Source organism: Pantherophis guttatus, chromosome 2, assembly GCF_059756535.1.
Source record: "Pantherophis guttatus breed Tessera chromosome 2, ASM5975653v1, whole genome shotgun sequence".
NCBI classification, from domain to species: Eukaryota; Metazoa; Chordata; class Lepidosauria; order Squamata; family Colubridae; genus Pantherophis; species Pantherophis guttatus.
The window spans coordinates 268920197-268944081 of NC_142064.1; the positions used below are offsets into that span (position 1 = coordinate 268920197).

At 46.1% G+C, this 23885-nt stretch overlaps 1 protein-coding gene across 4 annotated transcripts in view; it reads left to right on the plus strand.

The window, feature by feature from the left end:
• The window catches only part of LOC117662641 (uncharacterized), a 46461-nt gene that overhangs the window by 8969 nt on the left and 13607 nt on the right, over positions 1-23885 (plus strand). For 2 of the 4 annotated variants that reach the window (XM_087884168.1, XM_087884169.1), the window contains exons 3-8: positions 1198-1264; positions 3500-3585; positions 6298-6391; positions 8293-8400; positions 13164-13835; positions 22130-22489. In XM_087884168.1, the coding sequence (XP_087740294.1) occupies positions 1198-1264; positions 3500-3585; positions 6298-6391; positions 8293-8400; positions 13164-13835; positions 22130-22489 (1387 nt within the window). Of the gene's footprint in view, positions 1-1197; positions 1265-3499; positions 3586-6297; positions 6392-8292; positions 8401-13163; positions 13836-19649; positions 20097-22129; positions 22490-23885 lie in introns of all 4 variants that reach the window. The other 2 variants (XM_034412116.3, XM_087884170.1) reach the window with 2 other exon arrangements.

Consider the following 23885-nt stretch of genomic DNA (forward strand, 5'->3'; position numbering starts at 1 on the left):
GGATCACCCGATCCGGTAGTGATGGCGGCAGAATCCCTGTCCCCGCCCCCATGCCCATCTGAGCCGTGCGATCATCAGAGGCTTTTTTTCTTTTACTTTTAAAAGCATTTTTTGTACAGCCTCTTCGGCTGAAAAAGTGCTTTTAAAAGTAAAAAAAAAGCCTCTGATGATCCCGCAGCTCAGCTGGGATTGTCAGAGGCTTTTAAAAGCATTTTTTTCTGCAACCTCTTCAGCTGAAGAGGTTGTAGAAAAAATACTTTTAAAAGTTAAAAAAAAAAAGTTGGCCACACCCACCCAGTCCCATTAACCCCACCACCACCATACCATGCCCACAGAACCAGTAGTAACCAACTTTACGTTTCACCCCTGCCTAAACTCCGCTGAAGATGTTACCTGGCCTGATAATGAAACGTTTGGAAACCCAACTCACAAGTCGGAGAACGAACCTTCATCCTCATCCAGGTTTATGAGTTAAGGAGACTTGGCTGGTTGTGTTTGCCCAGTGAATTCAGTCTTGTTAGCTTTAAGCTTGCTTAGCACCTGTAACGTCGTGTGAACCCTGGGGAAAAAAGATGAATTCAGTAACCAAGTGAAGAATTGCATACACCTGGTCCATATTACTGTATTTTTGGAGTATAAGACGCACCTTCTTCCCCCCCCTAAAAGGGGGTGATATTTTAGGTGCGTCTTATACACCGAATGTAGCCCAGCCTACCGACTAGTCCCCACCTTTTGGCCTCTGCCTCGCAGCAGTTAAATCCTTGCAAGCAAACAGCAAGAAAAAACAGCTCCTTTCAGCTTCAGTACAGCCTAATTAGCACAAGTTGATTGGATCGGCCTCCCGACACTCAGCTGATTTGCTCTCAGCTGTTTTATGCAGGGCTCTGCAGCTTGCTACAAAGAGGTAAATTGCTGGAGCAGATTTTTTTTTCCTTGTCAAGCTATGCTGAAAACGAAAATGAAAGTAAAGCAGGCTGTTTGCTACAAAGAGGCAAAATTTCTGGGAGGCAGAGGCAGATTTCTTTTTCTTGTTTTCCTCACCAAAAAAAGGTAGATGTCTCTTATACTCTGGTGCGTCTTATACTCCGAAAAATACGGTAATCAATCCCGATGTAATGTTTTCATTGCTGACCATTGCTGAAAAAGCAGAAAATGCAGTGGGGAAGTTATTTACAGCTCGTTCTTTGTCCTTTTTAGGCTCCTTTGCCAGAGGTCTCAGTTAGTTCCCTGGACCCAGAGGGGAGGCAGCACTACAACCCTGGAGGTCAGTTGAAAGGGGGAGGGGGGAAATTGGTTGGTCGGGGAAGGAATTACAGGCAGTCCTCGACTTACGACCATAATTGGTCCCAAAATTTCTGTCGTTAAGTGAGATGTTTGTTAAGTACGCTTCCCCCCCATTTTACAACCATTCTCGCCAGAGTGGTTTAGCGAATCACCGCGGTTGTTAAATGACACTGTTGTTAAGCGAACCTGGTTTCCCCATTGAGTTTGCTTGTCAGAAGTTTGCAAAAGGGGATCATATGACCCCAGGACACTGCAACGGTCCTAAGTATGAAACAGTTGCCAAGCATCTGAGTTTTGATCACGTGATCGTGGGGAATGCTGCAAAAGGCCGTAACTCCGAAAAACGGTCATAAGTCCCTTTTTTCAGTGCCGTCGTAACTTTGAACGGTCGCTGAGAGAACTGTCGTAAGTCGAGGGCTACCTGTACATAAAAGTCAGTAGCTTCGTTTATCAACTTGGGTTGTTTGTTTTCCTAGTGGGTGTGCCTGTTGGTGGATTTATGCCCAGACCACAAACCGGTTGTGCATAAAATATGCCCACACCAACTGACTGAAAAGAAAATAACCCTGACGAGTAAATCCATTGTGGCCCTTTCGCTGAAAATGGGGGAAAAGATTAAATTGACGATTTATGGATTTGCTAATTAAAAAGTATTGATAGAAGAAGAAGGGAACCTAGAGCCATGACGGCAAACCTAGGGCATGCGTGCCGCAGGTGGCACGCAGCACCCTCTCTGGGCATGCGAACCATCAGCCCAGTTCAGCTCCGCCGCACATGTGCACGCACCTCCCGCCAGCCAGCTGGTCGTAGGGTCTCTGCTGCGCATGCGTGGGGTGGGGGCAGGTCAGGTGCGGGGGGTCAGCATGTGCAGGGATGTAGAGGTAGGTCAAAGTTTGTAGTGCCTGCTAACAGCAGCACACTGCCTTAGCTCATGCTCTGTGAATCTTTTCTGCTGGTTCGAATCTCTCCAAGGCTCAAGGTTGACTCAGCCTTCCATCCTTTCTAAGGTAGGTGAAATGAGGACCCAGTTTGTGGGGGCAATAAGCTGACTTTGTATAAATATACAAAAGTATGAAGGCTATTGCTTAACGCATTGTAAGCCGCCCTGAGTCTCCGGAGAAGGGCGGCATATAAATCAAATTTAAAAAAAAAAATCTTGCCTGTTTATCTCATTTTGGCTCTGATCTGGATTATTTCACCATTTCACCTTCAGAGGATGGCATCTTGAGAGGAGGGTGAATAATTTGTCCAATTAGAACACTGTTGCTTGCCTGCCTTTTATCTGCCTGTGTAAAACTGTATAAAAATAAAGCTCTCGGGGAGAGCAAGAGAGACATCTTGGAACAGAGCAAAAGCCTGGACCTCTGATTTACAACACGGGCAGGGGCGCATGTGGGGGCTGCATGTGCAGGAGGCGGGGCACATGCGCAGGAGCTGTGCGTTGCATTTTGGAGGTTCGGGCATGCGTGTGCTTTGGGCACTCGATCCGGAAAAGGTTAGCCATCCCTGACCTACAGCCACCCCATGGCGAAATAAGGGGCGAATAAATTTAATAAATAAAATGTAATGAGGGAGGAGGGTTGTAACAGATATAAAAAAAGATCGGAAGTCACCGCAGGTAGTCGAGTTACGACCACAAACATTTACGTTGCTAAATGGAACATTGGTTAAGTGAGTTTTGCCCCATTTTACAACATTTTCTGGCCACGGTTGTTAAGGAAATCACTGAAGTTGTTAAGTTAGTAACATGGTTGTTAAGTGAATTTGGCTTCCCCATTGACTTTGCTGGGTAGAAGGTCGCAAAAGATTCTTGGACATTGCAACTGCCCTAAATATGAGTCAGTTGTCAAGCATCTGAATTCTGATCCTGGGACCGTTGAGATGCTGCAACGATCATAAGTGTGAAAAATGGTCATAAGTCACTTTTTTCAGCACCGTTGTGACTTTGAACGGTCTCTAAATGAACTGTTGTAAGCCGAGGACTACCTGGATATCATTTTTTACTGTTCTTTGCACTTTTCTGTCCCTTTTTTCTACTTAATTTTTCCCTGTATGTTATGTTTATCTTTTACCTATGTTAGAATTTCTAATAAAAATTATATGCCAATGAAGATAGCACTGATGAGCCAAAGTGTTTAATGTATTGGCGTTCTAAGAGGGCAACGAAAGCTAAATCCTGGATCCCTTTCTCAACTTCTCTTCTTCTGTTTCACAGCCAGTGAAATGACACCCACAAGGAACTCGGTCTTAGGCCACCCATCAACAGCTGGACTGGAAATGGCTGAGACTGGAACCACTGAGGTATGTTGACTCAGTATGGATTTTACCAACTGCCTGAAAAAAAAAGATGGACTTTTGACTGAAAATGGAAAAAAAAATTGAAGGTGTGATTTATGGATTTCCTAATTAATGAGAATTATTAATAATGTTGATAATGACAAGAGGGGAACCTAGACTAGTCTTAAAACAGAGGTGGAGATGATGGCCTTTTTATGACTTGTGGACTTCATCTCCCAGTGGATGGCTCAGGAATTCTGGGAGTTAAAGGCCACAAGTCCTAAAGGGGTCATCGTCCCCCATGTTGGCTCAGGAATTCTGGGAGTTGAAGTCCACAAGTCATAAAGGGGCCATCGTTCTCCACCTCTACCTTAAAACAAAGTCAGACAAAATGGAGGTTCTCGCGATGATGAGTCACCATTGCAGAAAGGGGTTAGGTCTTCCAAATGAAGTGGGTACCAAGTTTGAAGAAGCTTCTGAAGTCAGATTTCTTTTGTCTCCCAGACTGAAACAATGACCAATTTTCTCTGGAAGAAAATGATCTTCAAATCATTTGGCACGTTCTGCTAAAGCTCACTAGAGCATAAAGTTCATTTGGTAAACAGTCTGGCAGCCAAGTTGATCTCTAAAAATATAAAGCCATGTTAAACTGATTCTAGAACAGGGCTGTTCAACTCGCAGGCTTGATGTGTCGCTTGCCACGCCCATGCCCGGTTTAGCGAAGGAAAGTCCCGATAGGTCACATGACAACGCCGTGACTACACGAGTTTGACACCCCTGTTCTAGAAGTTCTAACAAAATGAAATTCAATGGGGAAAAAAAGTAAAGTTCTACATTTAGAAAAGAAAAACCTATATAGATATAGTATAAGTGGTACCTTGCTCAATAGTGGTGACTGTGAGAGGGATCTTGGAGTCTTAGTGGACAACCATTTAAATATGAGCCAGCAGTGTGCAGCAGCTGCCTGTTCTGTCCCCGTCTCACACATGCACACAAACAGCCAGGGGTTAAATAAAACTTGCAGACAATAAATTCCTTCGATAACAGGATTGGCAGCAACCCAGTAGCTGCTTGCCAAGAACTTTATTCACAGAGAACCAAAACAAATACACAAAGCTACAGAATTGTCAAGTCCAGTCCGTATTAAATCCAAGGCAGGCAGATAACGTAGTTTCAGAGATACAATGCGACTCGCTAGTTGTTTAGTTTTGTCCGTCACAGAGCCTGAATGGCCACCACACCCCCTTTTATCCCCTGTGGGGTGTGGTCCAGTGACTCAGCTTAATCTCTGGCACGCCTCCTTTTCTGCTGCGTGCGCTTGTCTCTCCGATGCTGGCGTGGATCCAGCCAAGACTTATCTCCATCACTGTCCGACTGCGACTGCTCGGCGATACCTGGCTCCTGGCCAATCTCTTCTTCTTCGGAAGACACCTGAGGCATTGCCAGAGAGGAGAGTCCTGGAGAGGGAAGCCTGGCCAACTCCTCTCCTTCACTTTCGGAGCCTTCTCCCTCCGATAAGACAGGCTCGGGGGTCGGAGTCACAACACTGCCAAAAAAGCCAACACAGTTCTAGGCTGCATGAACAGAGGGATAGAATCAAGGTCATGTGAAGTGTTTGTATTGCTTTATAATGCCTTGGTAAGGCCACACTTGGAGTACTACATCCAGTTTTGGACACCATGATGTAAAAAAGATGTTGAGTCCGCAGAAAGAGTGCAGAGCAGAGCATCAACAGATGATTTGGGAACTGGAGGCTAAAACATACCAAGAATGGTTGCAGGAATTCAATATGTCTAGTTTAATGAAAAGAAGGGCTAGGGGAGACGTGATAGCAGTGTTCCAATATCTCAGAGGCTGCCACAAAGAAGAGGGAGTCAAGCTATTCTCCAAAGCCCCTGAAGGCAGGACAAGAAGCAATGGATGGAAACTAATCAAGGAGAGAAGCTACCTAGAACTTTCCTGACAGAACAATTAATCTGTGGAACGACTTGCTTCCAGAAGTTGTGAATGCTCCAACACTGGAAGTTTTTAAGAAGAGACTAGACAACCATTTGTCTGAAATGGTATCGGGCAGTGGTGGCAAACCTATGGCACAAGTGCCAGAGGTGGCACTCAGAGCCCTCTATGGGCACGTGCACCGTTGCCCCAGCCCAGCTCCATCGTGTTTTTCCTGCAGCGGGCAGAGAGAGAGAGAGAGAGAGAGAGAGAGAGAGAGAGAGAGAGAGGGAGGAAAAGAGAGAGAGAGAGAGAGAGAGAGAGAGAGAAAGAGAGGGGGGGAGGGAAAGAGAAATGATATTGTTGCTAAACGTAATATTTCAAAAGCTGAAAAAAAAATGAAAGGGCATAAAAGTGCATTTATCACGTTTCTCTTAGAACTCTGAACTCTGCGTTGCTTATCATTATTTTAGGTAGTAAAACATTATCCAGGTTAAATTGCCGTGTTGGCACTTTGCGATAAATAAGTGGTTTTTGGGTTGCAGTTTGGGCACTCGGTCTCTAAAAGGTTTGCCATCACTGGTATAGGGTTTCCTGCCTGAGCTGGGGATTGGACTAGCAGATCCCTCCCAACTCTGTTATTCTGTTATTAGTATTACATACTAACTCTGCTTCTGGATGAAATTGAAATTGCTCTCTAATTGTCAGTTCCATGTTAGTCAGAAGACAAATTCCTGTGCCAAATGTGTCTTTTAAGAAGATGCTTGAGAGAACTGAACCTGGCGTTCTTCCCTCTTTCAGGAGCCTGTACGTGTGAAGGAGGAATTGGGTCTTGATCAGAAGCCCTTACACTGGGAAGTCATGCATCGGAGTGGCGGCAGCTCCAGTGCTTTGGGTGAGTATCTTTCATCTTGTTATACTCAGGCCCACGTTTGCTTTCCAAGAGTTCACACATGACTAGATGCATTGAGAAGGGTGTCAGGGTGGCCTTAAGACAGTGTTAAGCAAGTTACCTCAGTAACTTTTAAGAAGTGTGGACTTCAAATCCCAGAATTCCCCAGCAAGCATGATTGGGGAATTCTGGGAGTTGAAGCCCACCCAGGGGTGAAACCCAGCAGGTTCTGACAGGTTCTGGAGAACTGGTAGCGGAAATTTTGAGTAGTTCAGAGAACCGGCAAATACCACTTCTGGCTGGCCCCAGAGTGGGGTGGGAATGGAGATTTTGCAATATCCTTCCCCCAGGAGTGGGGAGGGAATGGGGATTTTGCAGTATCCTTCCCCCGCCACACCTACCAAGCCACACCACGCCCACCAAGCCACGCCCACAGAACCGGTAGTAAAAAACTTTGGATTTCACCACTGAGCGCACCCCTCTTAAACTCACTGGTTGAGAAACTGTATTAAACCATATTTGCCATGGCCAATTTGACACAGGACAAGAGTTACACTAAAATTGAAGAATCATTAAAGAAAGGGTGCCAAAGGAGGGACAAAATGAAATGTGAATGACAGAAATTAAAAATAATTCTAAAATTATTTTTAATCATTAAATTGAATTATCGAATTGTCCCACAGTGAGTTGTCCTGTGCTGAATTGGTCGTGGCAAGTTGTCCCATTCCATTCTGGCCCTGGTTTTACAACCTAAGATTTATGACTGTGATAGTCTGGCTCTATTATGGTCATAAATCAAGGATTACCTATATGCCGTTTCTGTATGTTGAAGGCTCTGATAAACTAGTGCCAACTTGGAGTTTGGGGCATTCAAGTTTCAAAGCATCTTGACAGTACAGGGAGTCCTTAATAACCACAATTGAGCCCAAAACTTCTGTTGTTAAGGGAGACATTTGTGAAGAGAGTCTTGCCCCATTTTACGACTTTGCTAGCCACAGTTGTTAAGTGAATCACAGCCATTGATAAATTAGTAACTCGTTTCTTAAGTGAATCTGGCTTCCCCATTGACTTTGCTTGTCAGGAGATCGCAAAAGGGGATCACATAACCTCAGGACACAGCAAGTCGTAAATATGAATCGGTTGCCAAACATCTGAATTTTGATCACATGGTCATGCAGATCCTGCAAAGTTCGCAACTCTGGGAAATGGTCATGTCACTTCTTTCAGTGCTGTTGTAACTTTGAACGGTCACTAAATGAACCGTTGTAAGTCGAGGACTACTTGTATTGTTTTTAACAACGATTGGTGCGTCTACCAAATCCTGTTGTTGTCGTTAATTCCAGAATCAGTTGTCTAGTATTCCAGAGACTTAGAGGAGCCCTATCTACCTTGGACAGGGACGCCGTGGCTCAGTGGCTAAGACGCTGAGCCTGTCGATCGGAAGGTCGGCAGTTCAGCGGTTCGAATCCCTAGTGCCGCGTAACGGGGTGAGCTCCCGTTACTTGTCCCAGCTTCTGCCAACCTAGCCGTTTGAAAGCACGTAAAAAATGCAAGTAGAAAAATAGGGACCACCTTTGGTGGGAAGGTAACAGCGTTCCGTGCGCCTTTGGCGTTTAGTCATGCCAGCCACATGACCACGGAGATGTCTTCGGACAGCGCTGGCTCTTCGGCTTTGAAACGGAGATGAGCACTGCCCCCTGGAGTTGGGAACAACTAGCACATATATGCGACGGGAACCTTTACCTTTACCTTTATCTACCTTGGACTTTCCCAAACACTGAAGTCTTTTAGGCCAGGAGTCTTAAAACGTTATTTCCTTTCAGATGGGAGGAGAATTATTCTCAGTTATCCTGACTCCCTATCTGTTTGTTCTCTTTCTCCTCCTTTGCCTGTTTTTCCACCAGAAGGACTCCTGGTTCCTACACCCGAAGTCGACTCCCAAATTGATCAACCACAAGCCACCTTCCAGGAAAGGCCTGAACACGGGGACCAAATTCCTGACGCCCTGTTTGGTAAGTGTGTATGTTAATGCAAGTTAAACAGCGATGCAAGTTAAAAGAAATGAAAACAATGTATAAATTCAAGATACATCCCTGGGAATATTAAGGCTGTGTGAATGAATGGCAGGATCCAATCTGGGTCGGTTACCGGGACCAGAGGTTTAGTCTTCCAAGCTTTCTGAGCCTTTCCATAGGGAATGTCTCTCCAGTGGGGCTCTTCTCTGTGTGGTATTTATATGGTGCCTGGTTGTGGGGGGCTTTTTAGTTGCTGATTGGTGGGTTGATGGCCAGCTATTGAATCATTGGCTGTTGTTTCCTTGTGCTGCCAAGCGGATGCTTCCTAAGTACCGTATTTTTCAGACTATAAGACAAGAGGGACTTGGCACCAAAGGCTCCACTCTCGAGATGCCCCTGTCTTCCTACCTATAGCCGTAGACGTTGAAAGCCTGGCTTTCTCGCAGCAAGGCCCCATAGAGACACAGCACTTCAGTCCTCCTAGACCAGTGATGGCTAATCTTTTTGCCATCGCGTGCCAAAAGCGTGGGGTGCGTGGGGGGTCGCGGGTGCGTATGCTCACATCCATAATTCAATGCGCCCCGCCCTCCCGCGCATGTGCACGTGACCCCCCCCTTCCCTCTGCTTTTGACACGTGATAGGTAGGGTTTTTCCCCCTCCCCAGGCTCCAGAGGCTTTCTAGGAGCCTGGGGAGGGCAAAAAAAGCCTTCTCCATCCCCCCGGAGGCCTTCCACAGGCCGGAAACAGCCAGTTTCCAGACTTCCGGTGGGAGTGGAAGGCCTGAAAATCAGTTGGCCGGTGCGCGCATGTGCGCTGGAACTGAGCTAGGGCAACACTCGCGTGCCCACCAATATGGCTCCGCGTGCCACCTGTGGCACGCGTGCCATAGGTTCGCCAGCACAGTCCTAGACGCTGCCATCTCGTAAACACGGTGCCAGGCTTCCCGGAAAGCCCCCTGTGCCTTTGCTGCCTCGGTCGGAGCCTGATTCCGGAAGCGGCCTGGGGAAGCACGGAAGTCGGGACTCAGTTGGTGAAGCGGGTGCTGCGCAGGGCGCATAAGGCAAGGTACTGCCACCCGAAAACACTGTTGCCTCAATCACCGCTGCCTGGAGATCTCCGCTCCAAAAACGGGGCGTGCGGAGGCAAAAAAAGAGCATTGCGTTTTCGGGCGGTTCCAGGCAGCGGAGATCGCAGTAACAGTGTGGCAGCAGCTTGCCTTACACCTCTTGCGCAGCTCCCAGCAAGCCACCAGTTCCTTGAAGATGCAAACCCACTCAGCACACCCGAAGCCTGCAGGTGGTCTGCACAAACCACCCTCGCCCTATGCTGCACAGCAGCCATGGTGGCAGAAATCTCGGGAGGCTAAGGAGAAGTCTGCTGCTGTAGGGAGTGGGAAAGTCCAGTCCTCGCACAAGTTGTGAAGGCAGCCGTCAGAACTCCTGGAGCCGCTTCCAGGCAGACCCTGGGAGGACTCAGTGCTCTCAGTATTTTATTTTATTTTATTTTATTTTATTTTATTTTATTTTATTATTTTATTTTATTTTATTTTATTTTATTTTATTTTATTTTATTTTATTTTATTTTATTTTATTTTATTTTATTTTATTTTATTTTATTTTATTTTATTTTATTTTATTTTATTTTATTTATTTTATTTCCAATTTATATACCGCCCTTCTCCCTGAGGACTCAGGGCGGTGTACAGCCAGAATTAGGAACATGAAATACAAATATTAAAAAACAATTAAAATATATATAAATTTGGCCCAAAAATTAAAAATCACAAACCAATTAAAATATTTAAAATTTCTTCTTAAGCCAGCTCGGCTTGCTGGAAAAAATGGGTTAAAGGGGAAGAAGAAAACTCTGGGCACGTTGAGAAGACACATACTCCTGTTACTGGAAGAAGGGGAGAAGGGTTGCTTCTCCTGCAGTCCCCCTCCCCCCCGCCCGCCCTTGCGCCTTCCCTTGCACGCCTCCCTCCTCAGCTACCTTCTCCCAAACGGTCTTTGTGCCCAGAGGGGCTCCATCCGCGGTCAAGGTTGGTTCTTCCCCCCCCCCCCCTTGCTCTCTTAAACTGAACTGCACTGAGCAGCTGGGGAGGTACCGTGAAGGATAAATGTCTCAGCTCCCTACAGCCGCTTGGCCTTTTGACCACCCGAAACGGATCATTTCAATCGCCCCATTGAAACTACATGGAACCGCCCGAAAATGCGATGCTCTTTTTTGCCTCCGCACGCCCTTTTTTTTGGAGCTGAGATCTCCAGATAGCGGAGATCATGGTAACAGTGTTTTGGGTGGCAGCGCCTTGCCTTACGCCCCCTGCACAGCACCTGCTTCGTCAACCAAGTCCCGACCTCTGCGCTTCCCCGGGCCGCTTCCGGAATCAGACTTTGACTGAGGCAGCAAAGGCGCAGGGGGCTTTCCGGGAAGCCCAGCAGCATGTTTACGAGATGGCAGTGTCCAGGAGGACTGAAGTGCTGTGTCTCTATGGGGCCTTGCTCCAAGAAAGCCAGGCTTTCAACGCCTATGGCTATAGGTAGGAAGATGAGAGCGTCTCGAGAGTGGAGCCTTCGGTGCCAAGTCCCTCTTCTCCCCCATGAAAATCATCCCCCATCCCAGCCACTCCAGTTAAATGCGCGTAGAGTGATAGGGTTTGTTTTAAACGGATAGATCCGTGCTACTCGTTATCAAAATCTGAGTGGAAGTGAGGATGCCGCTGATTCTGATGCTGGTAGGTAGAGGCAGAATTGTTTTCTTGTTTTCCTCCCAAAAATTAAGGTGTGTCTTATAGTCTGGTGCATCTTATAATCCAAAAAATATGGTACTTGAGAAACTTATAGTAAATCAGCACTCAATTGACTGATAAGGGTCCCCATTTCCCAGGCATCAATCAGTTCCCTGGCTGTTTTTGTGCCTGCTCGTCCAACCCTCTTAGTAGCTGCAAAATGAAATGTATGTCCTTGTTCATTGCCACGTGAGGCTACCAATGACTTCAGTGATGGGATTCCGCTGGTTCGCACGGGTTCAGGAGAACCGTTTGTTAACTTTCTGAGTAGTCCGGCGAACCGGCTGTTGGAAGAAATCTTCCAACAGCCTTTTGTTTTTCCCACTTTAAGGGTTAATCCTGTCAGGAAGCCAGGAAGAAGACATTCTGGTGTGCCTCTCTGTGTTCTTTCTAGCTTAATCCAGTTTATCTTTAAACGGTTTCCAAAACTGCCTCTGGGTTAAGCCTTGTTACATTGTAACAGCAGTTAATGGTTCTTAGGAGTACGCCCAGTACGCCCAGACTAGCCAGAGCTGCTTCTCTTTTTTTAAAGCTTTTTACACTGCTTCAATGGTTCCTGGCACTTCCTTTTGGGGTGTACTTCCAAGAGGCAGGATGCAAGCTTGGCACTCTGATTTTTTTACTGCGTTTCTGGGGGCATGTGATCTTTCCTTAAATCTGGATGATTTCCTTAGGATATCTTGTGAGATGAGTGAGAGCAGCTGGTATCTTTAAGGGGTGCAAATGGATCTAAGGTTTGCTTCTCCTGGGTGGGAAAGGGTGCTTTGTCAGTTCACTGAGCACAGGAGTCTCTTGTCTATGGGGATTCTTCAATCAACCAGGTCATGGTTGTCCCAAAGGTGCTTTTTTCAAGAGACAACTGGACTTTCTTGGTTTCCAGAAACTCCAGTTGCCTCTTGAAAAAGCATATTTGGGACAGGAGTCTCATTGTTTTGGAGTGGCCAAGGCACATGATTGCTCACTGATAGTAAGATTTTTTAAAAAAAGAGATAGGGATGTGGATCCTCAAATTCGTTTTAGTTTTTTCTCATGATAATAAGGCTTAGTAACATGGCACCAGCCTTCAAGTTTATTTAGATATCTGTGGAATGTTCTAACTTTATTTTGATCCTGACAAGCTTGGGAGGGCCAAGACTTGAACCTGGGTCCCCTATATACTTTGTTAATTTGTCTCTTTAGCTTGGCAAAAAGCTTGAAAGTACCCAGGCACTTTCTGGAAAGCTTAAATGACCTCACTGCTAAAGGGTTTCACTTTATGAGCAAGAGTTGGCTGCTGATAGTTATTGTTGCATTTTAACTATTTTAATTCCTCAAGGTGCTCTGGCACCCTGCCTGATTTGTAACTCCGGATTGTAGGTATTGCTGATCAGAAGGAAGGTATTCAGACAGAATGGTTTAGGTTTCCGTGATGGCTGTGACTGTCATTGATCTTCAGTGTGTATTCCTCCATTTCTAATCTGGTATTTAGGGCAGCTTTTTGCAAGCAAAGAAACTTTTTGTATTTTTGTACAGGTAATCCTTGATTTACAACAGTTCATTTAGTGACCATTCAAAGGTACAATGGCACTGAAAAAAGTGGCTTATGACCATTTTTCACACTTATGACTGTTGCCGCATCCCCACAGTCACAAGAGGCCGGGTGAGGTGAAGTGTCCCTCGACAGGAATGACGTCGAGTTGGCCACACCCACCCAGTCACGTGACCATCCAGCTGGTCATTGGGGCAGAGAACCGATTGTTAAATTATTTGAATCCCACCACTGAATGAGTTCAGGTCTCCTCGTCTAACCACTCGCTTGTGTTCTTGTACGCTTCGCTTCCTTCCCCATCTGTCCTACACGTGCGAATGAATTTGTGGCCAAAGTTTGCCTGACATCATTTCACCTCACTATTCGGCTGAAACAAACTCGCATTGTACGGTCCCTGGTGTAGGAAAGTGACTTCTCACGTTTTCTCCTGCCCTTCGGCACCAGGTGGAAGAATCATAGGGGAGATCAAAATAGAGACTTTTCAGCAGGCCATTTCAGAGACAGAAGATGACTTTGAGACCCTGCAAGAAGAAGAATCCTCGGGCGCCACTTCCTTGAGTCCGGAGTCTTCCCTGCTTGATCCCGAGAAACCACTGGGCGCAAGGCAGCAGGAAGAAATGCAGAAGAAGAAATGCACCCGACGTCGGAGAAGACCCTTTCAGAAAAAAAACAAATATTACCCACTGGAGAAGAAGCACACCTGTCTTGAGTGCGGACACAAAAGTTACTATTACTCGGATCTGCTAAGACACATGAAAAGCCATGCAGCAAAAGAGGTGTTCGAGTGTCTTGAATGTGGGAAAACATACCGAGGCAGGTCATATTTTGAGAATCACCAGAAGATTCACCTTCCGCTGGATGATACCAACAGACGCGTGAGAAGAACCGGGATGAGAAACTCCAGCTTCCAAATGAAAGAGGAATACACCTGCTTTACATGCGGCGTCGTTAAAAGTAGCCATTCAGGACTCGCCGAACACATGAAAGTCCACACAGATGAGAGATCTTACCAATGTCCCGAGTGTGGCAAGTTGTTCAAGTGGCAATCCAACATGTGTCGGCACCGGAGACTCCACACCAACAGGAGGTTTTCCTCACGACAGTTAATGCGCAGAGGTGAGTCTGTGACGCTTGGATTGGTGCATTTTGTAGGCGGTCCTCAACTTACGACCATGATTGAGCCCGAAATGTCTTGTTAAGTGAGACATAAGAGCCGTGGGGGCGCAGTGGTTAGAATGCAGTACCGCAGGCTACTTCTGCTGACTGCCGGCTGCCAGCAATTTGGCAGTTCGATTGTAACCGGCTCAAGGTTGACTCAGCCTTCCGTCCTTCCGAGGTCGGTAAAATGAGGACCCCGATTGTTGGGGGGAGCAAGATGCTGACTCTGTAAACCGCTTAAAGTAAAGCCCTGTGAAGCGGTTTATAAGTCTTAAGTACCATTGCTTGTTTTTAAGCGAGTTTTGCCCCATTTTGTGGCCTTTCTTGCCACAGTGGTTAAATGACTCACTGCAGTTGGATAAGTTAGTCACCTGGTTATTCGTTGATTACACAGCAATCGTCATATGCTGAGACGCTGCAACCGTCATATGTATGAACCAGTGGCCAAGCATCTGAATTTTGATCACAAGATCGTGGGGATGCTACAAGTCATAAGTCACTTTTTTCAGTGCTGCTGTAACTTTGAACGGTCACTAACTGAAGTGTTGTAAGTCAAGGACTACCTGTATTTAAATATTCTGATGAAAGACATGCCCTCTGAAATATATGCGGAGCGAGAAGTAAAGAGTTGATAGAATATTAGAACCGAGCAATAATGTCGAACTGCCAGAAAACATAACAAACGAAAAAAGCGCTCTTGAGACCACTGCTTAGTTCCTTTATGCCGGTTTCCCAGCCTTGGCAACTTTTAAGACTCGTGGACTTCCAACTCTCAAATTCACAAGAGATGGTTTTCTCCAGCAGTAGTTTCCCTTGTGATGTGCTGTCTGGGGAAATCCTGGAAGTTGAGGTCCATAGCCAGGCTACCTCTGTTGGATGGTCCTGATATTTTGCATTTCAGCTTTGAGCATGCTTGTTTGGAAACTGCTCCCTTCCTCCCTCCCTCCCTCTGTCCCAAAACTCATTGCTGAAACTCACGCCCTTCCTTCCTTCCTTCCTTCCTTCCTTCCTTCCTTCCTTCCTTCCTTCCTTCCTTCCTTCCTTCCTTCCTTCCTTCCTTCCTTCCTTCCTTCCTTTCCTTCCTTTCCTTCCTTCCTTCCTTCCTTCCTTCCTTCCTTCCTTCCTTCCTTCCTTCCTTGCTTCTGCCATCAAATCTTTCGCTTCTGGCAGCATACTAGAGTAGAATTAGTGGCTAATGCTAAATAATGCATACTGTACAGCATTGATGATGCTACCTTGCTTGGTAATGAAACGTCTGCAAGAAAATAACCAAGCTCAGAGATCCTCAAGGACCCCTCAGGTCAATTCTGCATTCTTTTAGAGAGTCATTGAGGCCACCTGGAGATTTATCTGTGTCCTCAGGGTTCACAGAGGGAGAGGGATACGGCATCATCTTATCTCCAGTCTACAACACAGTCTTTTCAGCAGTTCCAAGGAGGCTCCACAGCCATTTGCACCACTCAGGTGACCCTGAGGTCCCAGAGAAACCTCCAAGTGCCCTCAACGATTCTTTCAAAGGATGCAAATGACCAGCTATCTGCAAGGAGTATAAATCCTTCCGTTCCCCACCATCCAGTCAGAGCCGAAGAAGTTTCTTGGATGAGAAGCGAAACGTCTTCAAAAGAAAAAAACCCAGAAAGTCCAGTTGCCTCCTTGAAAAAAAAAAAAAGTACCTTTGAGACTCTTTACTTCAGGCTTGTCAACCGTGCCTTGCAATGTTTTTTTTTCCCCCTGAGTTTTAATTCACGTGTGTCTTCCAACGCCACTTGGAGATGCTGAAGATTGAACCAGGAAGGTTCTTCATGCAAAGCAGTGAAGGCCACTCCAAATTAGAGGTTCCTCTGTCTGTCTATCTGTCTGCCTGTCTGTTTGTCTGTCTGTCTGCTTTCCTGGGGATAAAGAATAAGCAGGATGGAGATTACAAGCCATCAAATCATGATTTCTCAATCTCAACAATTTTAAGATGGGTAGATTTCAATTCCTGCAATTCCCTAGCCAGCATGACTTGTTCAATTAATGTTACCAGATGACTTGGCTTTAGGTTTGTCTCCATTCATTTAGTTTTTTTTTTTAATTCCTTTTCTTGGGGTAGTACAGGTATAAACAATTTTAGTAACTCATCACCTTCTCTTCAACTGTTCTCTTCTTCCCATATCTCATCTTTTATTTCTTTTTAAAAAATCTTTAAAGCTTCATTTTTTTAGTCTTGGTCAGCCAAAGTCCACTAAGGGTTACTGGAAATAACATATCTATTTTAACCTTGATTAAATAAAACAATTTTATATTCCTTCCTTTTAATAACCTTGAACTTTTTATTTCCCTTCCCTTTATTTTTAATAATCTTGACACTTGATAAGAGATGTGCAAGCTGGTTTACCAAAAGTTTACTTTATAGTGAAAAAAATATATCATAGTCTTTAAATCAATCCAAGTCTTTGCCAGTTAAATCAGTCCAGTGATACAGAAACTCTTCTTACCACACAAACAGTAGTTGGTTAGAATAACACACTCACTCTGGTTCACAAACCACAATGGTAGCAGATCCATCCAATGATGATAGCACAATGGATAGCAACTCCACACACTATGGTAGCTTATCATCAACTGAATACTTTACAGTACCTTTCTTAAATACGTTCACAACCAGTGATTATCTAATTACAGCATGACTCAGCATTACAGTGAATCAGCAGTAAAACTTTAAAGTCACACAGTACATATTCATATTAAAGTCACAGAATACATACATTGCCTGGACAACTTGTTAGGCTCAGACCATATCCTAACACTCCCCTCAAATAATGTCCTAGAGCCATGATGGTGAACCTATGGCACGCGTGCCACATGTGGCATGCAGAGCCATATCTGTGGGCACGCGAGCGTTGCCCTACCTCAGCTCCAGCATGCATGCGCGTGCCAACCATTGATTTTCCGGCCTTCCGGGACCACCAGACGTTGGGAAACGGGCTAGAAAAGCCTCTGGAGCCTGGGGAGGGCAAAAAAATTGGCCTACCGGGCCCACCATGCCATCACGTGCCAAAAGTGGGGGGAGCGCGGGGGAGTCGCATGCGCATGCTCATGCTCAGGGGGGTGGGTCACATTGAATTATGGGTGTGGGCACGTGTGCGCGTGACACCCCCCCTGGCGCTCCCACTTTTGGCACGCGATACAAAAAAGGTTAGCCATCCCTGTCCTAGAGCTTGATTCCTTCCCTCCTCCTTATTTTTGCTTGTCTTTCCTCACAATTTTTTTCCCAAATTTTAACATCTCTTTTCTAAATCCAATGTAAGAAAGTTATCCAGGTCAAATTATCTTGCTTTGTTTACATTTCAGCCAGTGGCATTTGTGTTATCCAGCGTAACATCTTTTTCCACATCATTCCTGCAGCCTATTATTTTAAAATACACTTTCAGATCAGTCTTAATTGTCAACCTGGAAAACGACTTCAGCTGAAGCCTTCCTTTCTCATGCTTAACTCTTTTTCGTTTCTTGGTTGCCATTCCCGGTGGGGGATGGGGGAATTTAGGAATTTAGGAATACCTCAGCTGGTAGTCAAAACATCTAGCAGCCAGCGTGGGAACCAAGGCCACATCAACAGACACCTGTCGGAGCTGAGCGGGAATCTGTGGCTGATCTGATTGGCCCATGTGACCTAAAAGAGACAGGGGAGGAGAGAATCCTATTCGTTTAACTAACTCTAAGCGGGGAAACTATTTAGAGCTAGCTTCACCTTTTTTAATTGCCGACACGATGTACTCAAAAAAGGACTTTCTGAACCTATCCCAAGTGTCCTGACTTCTCTGAGTTCATTGATCGGAATGGTGATATTAATCTTGTCAGGTAAAACTTCTTCCTCTTCCTCTTTTAAATACAGTCTATAGAAGCAGACCCTTAAATTGAATTTCTCAAGAAACCTGGGCCCCTTCTTCACAAATATTCTTCAATATGTCGAGTGTTAAAAATAATTGTTCCATTCTGTATTAGCAAGTCAAATTTTAAGGGATTTTCTTCTTTAATTGTACTATTTACTGTATTTTTCATAGTATAAGATGCACTCCCCCCCCCAAAAGAGGCTGAAAATTTGGGTGCGTCTTATACTCCAAATGTAGCTTTTTCGAAGCTTTTTGTCCAGCCCTAACGAGGCGCTAGCGAGTGAAGCGATCTTCCGTGCTTCGCCTGCTTTTCTCATTGCTTCTCTCTCCAACAATCAGCTGTGCTTAAGAAGCTGTTTTTTATCCCCAACCTGGCACATGCAAGCGTAGTGCGCATACATGCTCAAAACCAGCGAACTAATGTGCTGAAGCTGACCAGACTAAGGACGCTAGCCAGATGAATACCTGGTAGGCAGAATTTTTTTTTCTATTTTCCTCCCCAAAAACTAAGGTGCGTCTTATACTCCGGTGCGTCTTATACTCCAAAAAGTACGGTAGTTCCTTCTGATTCCGTCTAGTGTCCAATTTTTAAAATGCCATTTTGTCATTTTTTTAAAAAAAGTATTCAAAGCAACAGCCGTTTCCTACACGAAGGATTCTTATTTATTTGGTTTCAGAATCTTATTTCAAATCCATCTAGATCCTTAATCGGTTTGTAACTTTCCAAATCCAAAGTTCTAATCACCCTATGGCTGGTTTTTTTTTTTTTTTTAAATTTGATTTATATGCCGCCCTTCTCCGGAGACTCAGGGCTGCTTACAATGCGCTAAGCAATAGCCTTCATTCTTTTGTATATTTATACAAAGTCAGCTTATTGCCCCCACAAACTGGGTCCTCAATTTGCCTACCTTAGAAAGGATGGAAGGCTGAGTCAACCTTGAGCCTTGGCGAGATTCGAACCTGCAGTAATTACAGGCAGCTGTTCTTAATAACAGGGTGCTTTAGACCACTGTACTACCAAGGCTCTGTTTATTCCCCCCCAAAAAGTATTAAGTCGTTATATTTGTATTTAAAACTGCTTTTGCTAAGGATTGAAGGAATCTCACCCAATGTAGTAAATGTTGCCATTTTGAAAGTTACTACTATCCAAAACAGGGATGCGGTGGCTTAAGACGCTGAGCTTGTCGATCAAAAGGTCGGCAGTTCAGCGGTTCGAATCCCTAGTGTCGTGTAATGGGGTGAGCTCCTGTTACTTGTCCCAGCTTCTGCCAACCTAGCAGTTCGAAAGCACTTAAAAATGCAAGTAGAAAAACAGGGACCACCCTTGGTGGGAAGGTAACAGCGTTCCGTGCGGCTTTGGCGTTTAGTCATGCCGGCCACATGACCACGGAGACGTCTTTGGACAGCTCTGGCTCTTCGGCTTTGAAACGGAGATGAGCACCACCCCCTAGAGTCGGGAACGACTAGCACATATGTGCGAGGGGAACCTTTACCTTTACTATCCAAAAAGCAGCAAAAAAGGAATTTCTGAAAATGATTAGAAGAGGACGTATTCAAACCCAGTCTCCTCTTAAAGGCACCAACCATGGTTTGGACAAAGATGGGAACCTCTCATCACTCATTGCTTTAATCCTACTAGTGACCACTGGTCTTACCACCTCCTCATGCAGTATAGCTGTCCGGAGCAGTTGTGGGCGATCTCAAGGTCTCTTCTTGTCTGGAGAGGAATTACAAATAGCTCGTCTACTCCCTGGTTCTTTATTCTGCCACCCTTCTCCACTCTGCTCTCCATTTCTTCCCTGGAAGTCGTTTCTCCTCCTCCACCTCTACCTCCTTCCCCCCCCTCCCATCTCCAATTGTTAATGCAGGTGGTTGTACACCAATCTATTTGTTCCCATAGGTGCCAGTGAATCTAATCAGGGCCAAAGCAATTCTACGCAGGAGCAAAAGTCCCCGCTGGAATTGCTGGGAGAGCTCTCCACAGTTTCGCTGATTGCTGTCAGCGATGCTAACCCTGTTACCAGGCTGCATCCGAGGAAGTCCCGAGAAGTGGAGCTCTCTCAAATATACGGGCTGAAAACCTTAAAGGTGATGATGAAGAAACTTCCGAGCCCTCAGAAAGGGAAATCCAAGGGCCCCGATGATTGTGATCGTAGAGCTACCGGGCTTTCCAAAACCATTAAACGCAGGACCGTCCGTACAGGGGAGAGGTCCTACGATTTCTCTGATTGCGGGAAAGCCTTCGGCAGGCCATCTCATCTTTATCAACATGAGAAAGGCACTGCATGTCGTAAAAAGAGACCCAATTCCGATTCCATTTTTGCAGAGGAGGAGATTACCTGTCGAGGTAGGTGTGATGACCTGGCTAATAATGAATCATTCTCTTCTTTTCTCTCTCTCTCTCTCTGTCTTTTATTACGTTGGCCTTTGTACTTAATCTGACATTTTCTACCCTGAGCAATTTTCTTGCCATTCCACACCAATATACTGTATAGCGAGAGCTCTTCAGGATCTTTTGCCAACCGTCCTGTTCTTCTCTTTTTTATTATTCAACGCTTACCAGTAAAATGTGAGTCCTTCGGGAGAAGGGCGGTATACAAATTTAAATATAATAATAATAATGTGCTGAGAAAACCCATCGGTCTTTATATAGCCGCGTTGTTCATCTTGTACTTTCTTCCTCTCAGCAATAAATTATAAATTACCTCTGGGAGTGTTGGGTTTTAGGGCTTAGTGACTATGATCTAGACCAGGGGTCGGCAACCCGCTGCTCTGGAGCCGCATGTGGCTCTTTTAACTCTTTGCTGCGGCTCCCTCCTTTCATCCCTCTGCTGCGGAGAGAAGCGGCCGACACCGCTGCTGTTGCCACCTCCACGGCCCGCCCGCTGCTCTCGCAGCACCTTGTGCAGCACAATGAAATTTAGTGTGCTTCACAATGGGGGAGACTCCCCCCTCCTGGAGCCCATTACGACGTGGAGCCACAATGTGACCCTGCCCTACTCGACCCTGGGAACAGCAGCATCGTTGGCCATGGCGCAGGCCAGAGTCTCAGGGTGGAGAGCGGGTCGCACGTCCAGCACCAACAAAGGCCGGAAGTAGCCACCCACCATTTCCTGCTGCAGTCTCTCGGGCAGTGAGAGAGAGAGAGAGAGAAAGAGAGAGAGAAAGAGAGAGACAGATTCAGCTCCGTCTGCTCCCTCTTTCTGCCTTTGCCCAGTTTTGCAAGGATTCAGCGGACGCTGCCTTGGTGATTGGGGAGTGGTGGGTCATCCCATACTTTGCCTGCCCAGAGTCTTCGGGGAGTGCCTGGAGACTATATTTTCCGGCCACTTTTGGACCGAGTTGCAGGATGCGTCTACGTGCCTGTTTGAGCGTGCTGCTGCTTGGGATGATGCTTCTCTGAAGTGCGTACAGCAATCTAAGGTGGCAACCTCGTGGCGCTGTGATGTAACAGCCTGACAGTCACTCCTTTTGCAATGCAAGGTTTATTTTTGGTATCTGTCCAGAGACAGAGAAGGGGCTGAAGTTCCTGTAGGCTTATTTTCTGAGTGTGTGGGTTGGGGAATGGGGGTCAGGGAGAGAGAGAGAGAAAGGTGAAGAACACACCTGAGGCCGGATGAGGCAAGAGCTGGCTGGGAGGGAAGGGGTGAGGTGGGGCCAGGCGGTTAATGACCCTGGGCGGGTAAGCGTGGCTGGGGGTGTCATGTGACTGGGTGGGAATGAGTGACGTCAAGTTGGCCACACCCACCCAATCACACCGGTTGTTAAATTTATAAGCTCGCGGTGTTTTCTTATCTTTGGGAAACAGGTCCAAATGTCCCTTTTGAGTATTTAAGGTTGCAGACCCCTGATCTAGATCTTTGATATGAAATTAACGTTTTTAACAATAAATATTGGCAAGTAGAGAAACGTATATTTTATATTTCACTTTTATATTTTCAAAAAAAACCCCACATTCGATTGATATTGTCCTACTGAATTGTTTTTTAATCTTTTCTTCCCGAAAAACAGGTGAATGAAGGCCAAGTCCTTTTCCTTTTTCCTTCTTTTGATCAAAAGCTCATTTTATCTTCCCTGGCTTTTCTAATTGCTGGATGGACCCTATTCTGAAAGGCATATGGTGTGTGTCGTTAATAAATTAGAACAGTTCCCACGCGCTCTCTCCGAGCTTCCTACAATGAAATAATTTTTGCTCTTTCTGACCTTGGAAGACAATTGGTAAAAAGTTGCTTTCAGGTTGATTCATTCCCAGGTTTGTTATGGCATTCACTTCATTGCGCTAACATTCACTGTGATTTGAACCAGCAAATCAGCCATTATTAGCCAAACTTGATAAGATTTACAGCGTGGCATATCTTAAATTGTTAATTGTCCTTCTAGGGGAGGAAGAGTCGAGAAGTACGGGTCCTCTGCAGCAAAATATCAAATTGGAAGACGAAGCTGATGATCAACTTTCTCCGACGGTCTATCAAGAGGAAGGACAAACGGCGAATGAGGCCTCCGAACCCCAGAACAGGAAAATGCACGCCTGCACAAAATGCGGCTACCAAGCTGAAAAATTAGCGGACATTCTGAAGCATTTCAGGGTCCATAACAAGGAAAAACCTTACAGATACCTGGACTGCGGGAACTCCTTTGGATGGTCTTCAACCCTCATGAAACATCAGCAGACCCATGTAGGCGGTCAGCAAACGCCGGCGCCCAACCTCGTTGTTGCCGAATGCGACGTGACACTTAGTGGTAGGTAGAAATTGGCGGTCCTTATTAAATATAATGTATAAATAGCAATAGCCCTTAGATTCGTATACCGGTTCACAGTGTTTTTACAGCCCTCTCCAAGCGGTTTAGAGAGTCAGCATCTTGTCCCCAACAGTTACTGGCTAAAGAGTCTTTTCTCCAGGAACATTAAAGGGAAGCCATAGGGCCATGATGGCAAACCTCTGCGGACACGTGAGCCATCGCCCAGCTCAGTTCCACCATGCATGCGCGCACACCTCCCACTGGCCAGCTGATTTTCGGGGTCTGTGCATGCGTGGGGGTCGCGTGTGTGTATGTGGGGGATGCCCCCCGTGGCCCGTTTTTGGTCCCAGGAGGCTGCAGGGACGCCTATCAGGCCCAAAATGGGGCGTGGGGGTGTGCCCCCCCCCCCCGCAACCCATTTTCAGTCCCAGGAAGCTACAGGTGTCAGGTTTCGATGCTATCTCAAAATAAATGAATTTCCAAACTGCCGATCTTTGAGGAAATTTTCTCTTTATTGAGCATAGTGATCTGTCCCTGGCTCTTTCACGGTCAGTACTGACCTTTGCCCCCCAATCCCTCCCTTTCCGATCCCCAATTCTCTGCGTTTCATTGGCTATCTTCCAAGCCACTTTCCTCATCCCTTCTCCGTCAGATCACAGGAATGTCTCCCTCCTCCCATCTCCGAGGAGACAGAATCTTCAAAGGAATTAAGTAGGCAAAAGTTCAAGCTTCTCCTCTCCTTATATATGTCAGTGCTGGGATGCTGACATCCGGCCCGTCCCTTCACTCTCCCAGTGAGGCCTGCACGAGACAAACAACAAGTTTAGTACCATTACCCCCTCTGAGGGTGTGTCCCACCCCCTCCCGCCTTGTTCGGGTGATCTGCATGGAATTTAGCTATAAGGCGGTCAGCTTGAATGTTCGTGCTCTTCACCCAGGAAGCTTCTGACAATGGGTAACCCTTCCACTTAATCTTCCACCCTTCCGCTTCTCTTCTCCTTATATATGTCAGTGCTGGGACGCTGACAACAGGGAGGCCTACTAGGCCCAAAACGGGATGGGAGAGTGTGGGCGGGGGGGGGGGGGTCGTGCACACATTGCATTATGGGTACCGGCATGCGCGCATGCTTTTGGCACGCAACGACAAAAAGGTTAGCCGTCACTGCCAGGGGGCATGGGTGGGCAACTAATGGCCCTTCTGTCTGTAGAGATTCTCAGTTATCCAGGTCATGGTTGTCCCAAAGGTGTTTTCTCAGGAGGCAATTGAACTTTCTGTTTTTTCTTTGAAGACGTTTCGCTTCTCATCCATGAAGCTTCTTCAGCTCTGACTGGATGGTGGGGAACGGAAGGATTGATACTCCTTGCAGAGAGCTGGCCATTTGCATCCTTTTAGAGA